Source organism: Achroia grisella, unplaced genomic scaffold, assembly GCF_030625045.1.
Source record: "Achroia grisella isolate CSIRO2021 unplaced genomic scaffold, CSIRO_AGI_Agris_v1 utg241, whole genome shotgun sequence".
Taxonomy (NCBI): Eukaryota; Metazoa; Arthropoda; class Insecta; order Lepidoptera; family Pyralidae; genus Achroia; species Achroia grisella.
The window spans coordinates 1,808,512-1,817,895 of NW_026712734.1; the positions used below are offsets into that span (position 1 = coordinate 1,808,512).

The following is a 9,384-nucleotide window of genomic DNA, read 5'->3' on the forward strand; positions in this document are numbered from 1 at the left end:
AATATTGAGTACACTTGCGGCAAGCACACCTTGTTGACTTACCAAGATATATTTTTCGACTAAAAATTCAGTTGAATTTACCATAACAATAAGTATCAATGTAGTTAGACATTTAGACAGAGATATTACATAACTAGTCAAGTGCCACTAGAACTTGACTAGTTGTATAATATCTGACTGTAGGGTTCCTTGTATTATTATATGCGGTAGATATGGTTTTTTATGTAGGTACAGCATAGGTTATTTAAATTGTTTTTTTACTTCCATACCTCTTTGCTTTTATTATATGTATTAAAGTTCACATAATCGCCTTACATTCACTGTTCAAAACCATAATATTTCAAATCCAACAAAATAACAAATGTTTCTTTAGACAAATGTTTGCGGACAGGCAATGACCGCATCTGTCGCCGTAGTTCCTGTGACAGTATATACTAATTTGTCTAATACAAACGCAATTTGTTGACACAGTTTGAGGGAGACATTATTCGCTATGTCTGCGGGCCTTAGCAATGCTTTGTGTGAGTTTAAATTACTATTATAACGTCGCTGGTAAGGCTAATTGACATAAGCAGCAAATTATGGATTTAGGTAGAATCTCTGAATAGTTGTAAAAAAATATTTTATTAATTTTCCGGACTAAAAAAATATTTTTTAAAGATTAAGAGATATTATTAAGAGTGATGCTATTTTTAGACATAAACATTATAATCCTATATCTTTGTTATTCTGGTAAAAAACATATTACTTATTTGATATCGAAATAATAATTGTGGAATATGGCCGACAATATTGCTTAAGAATATTGTGTTACTAATTATTAAACTTAAAGTAAGTAAATTACTTTAAGTTTACTGAGTTATAGACCGTTTTGTCTCGATTAATACTTCTTAATTTTAATGTAAGCAGTAATTGTAATAGTTTATTATTCATGTAATGTAATAAATAATAAATATGATGATTATTATTATTAGTAGTAGTAGAAACAAATAAACAAAAAATTACTTAACATATAATAAGACACTAAAAATACCTTACAAGTAGTGTTTTTTGGAAATAAACGTACAATATTTTATATAATGCTCCTGAAAATATTTTTACATATAGCAAGAGAACCTAATCGACCACTATCAGAAGAACCTCTACTAAACTACAAAACTAACGATGATCGATATTAAAATATAATATACAATAGACTGAGTGCTCGGATGCACCTGTTACGAAACTACAAGAATAAGATCATACGAAACGTGCGTACGAATGTTTTCCTCCGACGAGTCCGAGGAGATCTTTTAACAAAGCGCGCGCCCGGAAGTGTGAATCCGGCTTTACTGAAATTATTAATGAGGTAACATTAGGTTTATGATTGCTACTGTAACGTAACTTTTATCATTTAATGTAGAATAAAAACGCGACTTGTTCATAGATCTACTAAATATCCTTCCACACATATCCATATTGCTTCATGTGTAATATACTTGTAATAGTTGACAATATTGTCAAGCTATTAATTTTAATACTACAAATCGTATTGTGACCACCTAATTGTCCCTGATCAACGTGACGGTTGACTGGTAAAGAATGTAATCAGGCGTTAAATCCGACATGTATACAATTGTGTGTGCAAAAAAATAATTAATTGATTAAGAATTCAAAATTTATGACGCTAAGTGAAAGCACCTCTATACGTTAGAATCTTGACATAAAACGTTAAGTGAATTAATATTGTGACAAACACTGTTACAATACTTATACTTACAAAATTTATTTCAATTTCAATTTCAACATAATTACAATACTTATACTTAAGCAGTATAAGTATTGTAATTATGTTGAAATTGAAATAAATTTTATTAATTCACTTAACCTATATTGTAACTATTAACACATACTCGTGTGTCTTCGTATAATTTCTATATGGCTGTATCATCACATTGATACTAAATAATTATTTGCCTGATCAAGACACGAAAATCTGATTAAATCGCTGCCCTAATAATTGATATCGATAATATTCTCTTTCTATTGATATCAGTTAAAAAATAAGGTCGATCATATATAACAGCCTCTTTTTACTTAAAGTCGGTTGATAAACGCAAACTATAGGAAAACTACGTAATGTCGTTTTCGAATCGACATTTCGCTTCGACCGCCCCACGGCAGCCGTATGCGCGAGGTAACGAGACGCGGCCGCTGCCTTTGATCTCACTTCACTACCATCCGCATCTCCTTTGCTGTCTTTGAGAACTGATTGAGCGCAGCACTCTGTATGCATACGAAAATGTCTGCCCTACTCTTTTAGTATTTAGTACTTACATTTATGTTTCAAAGGAAATGTTTGCTTTTGGTGGTTTTGTATTCAAAATCGGATCTAATTCTGTGCAGCCTATTTAGAGTATTATTCTCCTAACTACATATATTCCGCGGCATTGATAAACAATTGTTTATATATTTATTTTAGAGGATTTCCTCTAGTGTAGACATATAACTGTGTATCAGCAAAGTCTATCTTATCTCTCGAGAGGTGATAAACTTTTAGGCAGACCTCTTAAAACCACCAAACATGTAATTGTTTTACACATCAACTTGTTCGTCATTTCAGATGCTACACTTCAGCGAAAAAATGGCAATATACATAAGTTTATACTGTATTATGTACTATTACTTTTTTACTTACTTTTATCATGTTTCCTTAACGCTAAATTATTATAAAAAATTAAAAATATGAAAACTAAAGCTTATACGATCACGGCTAACGTTCAACATTACATCTACCAAGTGGATTTGTTCTAATACCATGCCATGAGACGGTGTTATGCAAATTGCTGATCTCTAAGCACCTCTAAAAGCTTAGTGACTTTGTCTTATCTTGTCAAATTAGTTTCACCTGACTAACATTATTGAAGTATTCACGACTTTGGTCTTAAGGTAGCCATGATATTAGTTGTTTTAATAAAGCACTGGCGACACAGCTTTATTAAATTTAAAGTCACATTTTTCCAGAGACAAATACAGATAGAAAATGATGACACGAAAGAAAATGTTATCAAGGTAGAAATTTCCATCGAAATCATTAGAACTATTTCTAAGGTCATTGAAATTATTGGATTACTAGCTACTAGCCACTCGCCCCGGCTTCGCACGAGTGTACATGTATTAAATATATTAACCTTCCTCTAGAATGATATATCTATCTATTAAAAGAAACCGCTTCAAAATCCGTTGCGTAGTTTTAAAGATTTAAGCATACATAGGGACAGACAGCGACAGCGACTTTGTTTTATACTATGTAATGATAATGATAAGTTCTGTATTTGAATTACAAATTGATGTTTATATTCCATTATTAAAAAAAATAATATTACAATTCTGTATTATCGAATATTATTATTCAACTCAATATTAGGAATTAGTAACTTAGTCATGAGGAATACCAAACATGTTGAGACTTGAGTACACAATTTTGTGATATTAAGTTATAATTTACAAATAATTTGAGACTTGTTTCTTAACATAATAATTGTAGCGAACTCCTTGATAGATTTTTATACCATTTTTAAATTTTATAATAATATTCTTTGACATATTCCTTTTGTTACTTTCTATTATATATCGCTGTCATACTAGTCGCATTTTATTTAATCTCCGTATTTTCCTCATTAAAACCCTCAGCACCTCACACTCATCAGACACATTTGATACCTCCGCTTCAATAATAACATTGAATTTAACATATATATGTAAGCATTATAATAAAAATTTGGAATGGTTTTATATATGTATATTAGAATTATATATATATTTTCTTTTGTAAACTGTAACAATTTACTTATAATGAACTTACAGCCAATAATTTAATAAATTTTAATTATATGTTATATCTAGAACCTCGGTAACTTTAGGTACTACTTCTCAAGCGAATGAAGTCCGTAGTAAATGGTAGATATAACAGATGACTTCAATATTTATGACAGTGTGCCCAATAAACTGAATATTTCAGAACATCTCAAGATCCTGGTAGTAAAAATCCTATCATTTCCGCAACTAAAATACTCTTGGCCTTCTATTAAATAAACGGATGACGGGAAAAGCGGACTATGTCGTCCATTATGATATATATCTACAATAATTATGATTTGTACGAAATGAAAACAATCAACCTTCTGTAATTCACATAAGGTTCAGTTTGGAAAATAGAAGTTACAATCTCAATTTTAATAGGTACACGAATATCACACCCCTGCTTATCATTAATCCCGCTAGATAACAAAACAATGGGATTTTGATTTAATGTCGTAGTTTAAAACATAGCATTACTATTTTAATTTATTTTAAAAAGAAAATGGGTTTGATTTCAATGTTACGTATGTTTTGTATATTGTATATATGTGTACACATATTGATGGAATCGAATCGAAATCATATCTATATTTGGTGTTAGAAGGTATGTGGTATCATGGTACTCATAACTACTTCTATTAACTTAGGTTCATTAAAACTACTAGAATCATTTTTTTGTTTTTCTGTAGCATTAGTTATTATTTAATATTATGTCTATTTCATTTGTACATAAGTGTTTTTGTGTATTAACTAATATTTTGTTATTATAAGGATATCTACTTATACAAATAAACTAGATGTTGCAGATAAAATAACATGTATATTATCATAATCTGTTTATTATTATTATTTAATGTGTTTGTTAATGTATAAGCTATTACATTATGGCCCATATGTAGCCTGAATTAAATAAATAATAATTCTTCAACTGTATTTATTAAAGTTTAAGAATATGTTTTTCTTTTAATTTTCATATATTGTTATATCTTTGATTTATGTTTCTAGAAGTAAAACTATTTAATAAAATAAGTATTAATTTTTAAAACAAATTCTTACAAAAGCATAAATTTCAACCAACATAAATAGATAAGCCAACATATCACCACAACTGTTATATAAAATCTGGTAGTCAGAGGCATTGTAAACTGTCAATATTGTTATGAACGTATTACGATATGCCGACATTTCACACGTTATATTTTGAATCAAACATAGCAAGGAGATTTTCCGCCATCCCTCCAATCACTTTTTGTTTGATATCGGTATTTTCTTCAACAGACAGTTAGTTAGGAATACTAATTGACACAAAAAGTATTTTTTTATAGTGATTTGAACTCACGACCTCTTGGGTGCAATGCGGGGTAATGAAACTCTAGACCACGTCGCCCTCAGCTAGTAGACTGTAACATTATATTTAGAAACAAAATACGAAAAGCATCAACATGCTATTATTAGCATCTATTAGGATTCAAGAAACCGTTGCACTGCTCCCGCTTGTTTATTGTTTAAGGATGTTTTCCATTGTTGATTATTCAAAACGGGAGAAGTTTACAATATGAAACAAAAAGTATTATAGCCCGCATAAATTCCCGGAATAAAATAATATTACCCGGGTAATCTAAATGATCCGATCTGTTTGGTTAATACTTGCATAATAATTATCTTTATTATCTTCTTTATATATAATAAAATTGTATAATTGTGCAGAGGCGATAACTGTCTATTTGTATAATATTTAATTTCACATTAGGTTCACGTAAAAAAGGTTGGAGGAATTATAATTAATTTTAGACTATTAAATCTGTATATAGAATATAGTGAATAAATACTCCCGATAAGAGATAAATAATTCTATGATAATTTTCAATACGCTACCCAAGATTTTAATTCATTAATCTTATTTATTTATTGTTATTATTTGATCACAATGAAGATTGCGCTCTACAAATGTATATACAAAGTCGTGGACACCGCTAGTCATAGATTAATTTAGTTGCGAATTAATAATATTTATAGATAAAACAAATTTGTATATTCGTTAATACAAGTACATACTCCCAACAATGTTAGAGTACTCGCATTTTGTAGCTAGGAATGTAGCACTCGTAACATTGTACGTAAGGAGGTTGACTAAACCGCTACCCTATATAATTATAAATTACCACTTTGCTATAGAATAAAAAAGCCTATTGTAACCAATAAAATTAGATATGCATAGAAAAAATAGTTGATAAAATAAATAATAACAAATAGTATAGCATTATATATATTCCAGCGTGTGTATTTAATAATAAATATGTATGATTATAACCTGCCTAAATGAAAATTTAATCCCAAAGCCAATATTAAACATTCAGATTTCGAGGAAATTTACTTTACAAACGGAAAACTAATTAAAATGTAAAATAATACTTTCTTAAAAAATCATTTCATTGTTTAGAGAGGCAACAGGCATAAAAAGAACAATTCTTTTCGTTGGTAAAAAAAACATATTTTTAAATTGTCTTCCCGATTCATAATTCAATCTTACTATGTACCAAGACTACTAAATACTATTATTATGCACTACAGAATTACAGGGGACCTGCCAACCACAGGTTATGTGGTGACGATTTCAATTAAAAATCATTTATGTATATGTCACGTTTTAACCGTGCTATATACTACATTAAAACAGGGGTAATGTCGAATCAGTGAAAATGGAAGAAAAATTAGTTCAGCGGGCACACTATGTGAAGTTGGCTCTAATTTGCTTACTAGATCGTAAGCAATCCAGGGCTCCCTCACTACTCCGATATTACCCCTGATTATAGTATCCATAGAAAAAAGATACTTCTTTTGATCTGTTGTAGTAAGCCCTTATACAAGTATGTTATAAGTTATTATAAATAGATAATAGATATAGGAATATATAATATTCAAACTTTATTAACTTGTCTTGTTTTTGCTCATCCAACTAATTAGATTTCTTACCTATAAGAATAAATTAATGCGAATCTATTGTTCAGTGTCCGAACGCTCACAAAGCGAACTTGTAAACTACACAACGGCTCTAATTACCAAATTACAATAGATCGCATATCACTGCGGCCTAAGTAAACACGAAGATTGAAAATCTACCAAGCGGCCCAGAGGTACTAAAGCTATTTTAACTAGTAACAGTATCGTAAATTTTGATACAATTATATTGTGGAATTTAATTGTGTGGCCTGACTATCATTCCATTTATAATATAACCATTCTAAAGTGTAGTTTTTTTAGGAAATAATATAGCGTATTTTTAATACTGCTTATTTATAATAATTGTAATTGTGTACCCCAATATAAGCAAGAAAAATCACAATATTAATACGTAAAACTTTGCTGAAAAGAAATAGCCTTAAAAATAGGCTTATAAAGCAATTTGACAGCTGAAATAGGTGAGACTGAGACTGATATCTGGAAGTAGACGGGACTATCGGGACGGTCAATACTAACTATAAAATAAAGTAATGTAAATTGGTATAAACTGACAAAAAAATATATATTCTACCAGTTGAAATGTATAATATTATAGAGCATGAATGGAGACACAATCAATATAATCTACAATTTAAATGAATATCACTGTAAAGCAAGGAAATATCAATAATATCCGTTCCAACACTCTTCCAATCAATTGACTCCAAGAAATTTCTAAAGAATTGACCGTAGGTACGTGACACAAATAATATATCGCACGATAAAAAACACCTTTTATTCGACTTTGATTTCATTTTTTCATATGATCAAAGCAATCTTACGGACTTTGGTAGAAGCAATCTTACGCTTTGTATTAAGAACGTTGTTACAAACGCGACAAGTATAACTATAGTTACATACACACGTATAGGTTTGAAAATTTTCGATACGGAAAAACAAGGATAAATTTAATACTTTTTCTTTATCAATAAATTTGTAACGTAATTATATATTTGTTTAATTAACTTTTATTTACTTTAATTGCTTATGAACAGCTTTTAATTATACTATTCTATTGTAAAGTTTAATTAGCATTAAGAATTTACAACGAAAACAGTGAGTTCTACGAATATTAATAAAAATATAATTATTCAAACTACAGTGATAAATGTACTTTAAAATATTATATGAGTATAATAAATTAAAAAATATTTAGTAATATGTATACCAGTAGAAGTCTGGAAATTATTAGAAGATGGATGCAAGTGGCTAGCTTTATTCTTTAATAAATTATTGCAGGAAGTGGCGATCCCTAAGGAATGATACAATAGTTCACTAGTGCCCATTTTTAAGAATAAGGGTGATGTACAGGATTGCAATAATTATCGAGGAATAAAGCCCATGTCTCACAGTATGAAAGTATTGGAGAAAGTGATAGAGAAGCGATTGCGTGATGAGATCAGTATCACCAAAACCAGTTTAGATTTATGCCAGGCCGAAGTACCTACAGATGCCATGTTTGCACTGCGCCAGCTGTGTGAAAAATACAGACGTGCTCACAAGAACTTGCACATGGTGTTTGTGGATCTGGAAAAGGCGTACGATAAAGTACCCCGACCGGTTTTGTAGTGGGCCGTGAAAGTATGTGGAGTTAATTCGTGCTATGTACAGTCAACCTCATACATACGTTCGGTCGACCGCGGGAAATACCAGCGAGTTCAGTGTGGCTGTAGGCTTGCATCAGGGATCGGATTTAAGCCCGTACCTCTTTTTGTTGATAATGGATGCCTTGACGTCGGAGATGCAAGAAGAGGCACCCTGGTGCATGCTATTTGCACATGACATTGTGCTCGTTGGTGAGGAGGGAGCTGAGATACAGAGTAGATTGGCAATATGGCAGCTTAGGCTGGAAAGCGGTGGCTTAAAGATTAGTAATTCCAAAACGGAATACATGTTATATATAAACGATATACACGACTTTGGCGGTCTTTCTGGCTCTGCAGCCATATCATCTCCATTGCCGATCTGCTCCAATTTCCGGTATTTAGGTTCACTCCTCCAAAGCAATGGCGAATTAGACCGAACCATAAAGCACAGAATTAACTCTGGTTGGATGAAGTGGCGGCAGGTTACGGCGACGACGTGCGACTCACGAGTTACCCTTAAACTTAAGGGCAAAATTTACAAGACCATGACCTCCTATTTTATATGGATCGGAGTACTGGCCTATAAAGGCGATGGATGAGAGACGACTGCATGCAACTGAAATGCGAATGTTGAGATGGATGTGTGGTGTGACAAGGATAAACAAGATAAAGAATGAATACATCAGAGGAAATATGAAAGTGGCACCGATGTCGGAGAAGTTAAAGAATAATCGACTATCGTGGTATGGACGTGTAATACGTAGGAATGAAGATCATTCCCTAAGGACGGTGTTACATATGAATGTGGATGGTTATAAGAATAGAGGAAGACCGAAAAAGAGATGGATGGACTGTGTGAAAGATGATATGGTGAGAAAGGGAATAAATAACGGGATGACTGCGAACAGAGATGAATGGAAGACAAAAACATATTACACCGACCACAAATAAAAGATAA

General features: G+C 31.3%; 1 protein-coding gene across 1 annotated transcript; it reads left to right on the forward strand.

The window, feature by feature from the left end:
- Nucleotides 1–8,443: 8,443 nt before the first annotated feature.
- LOC131842632 (uncharacterized) lies at nt 8,444–9,025 on the forward strand. The gene has a single exon (XM_059191206.1). It carries the CDS (start codon nt 8,444–8,446, stop codon nt 9,023–9,025), a length of 582 nt encoding a protein of 193 aa, XP_059047189.1.
- Nucleotides 9,026–9,384: the final 359 nt, after the last annotated feature.

What these genes read in the sequence shown, in the direction of transcription:
- LOC131842632 (XM_059191206.1), top strand. Translation starts at nt 8,444, where the DNA reads ATGTACAGTCAACCTCATACATACGTTCGGTCGACCGCGGGAAATACC.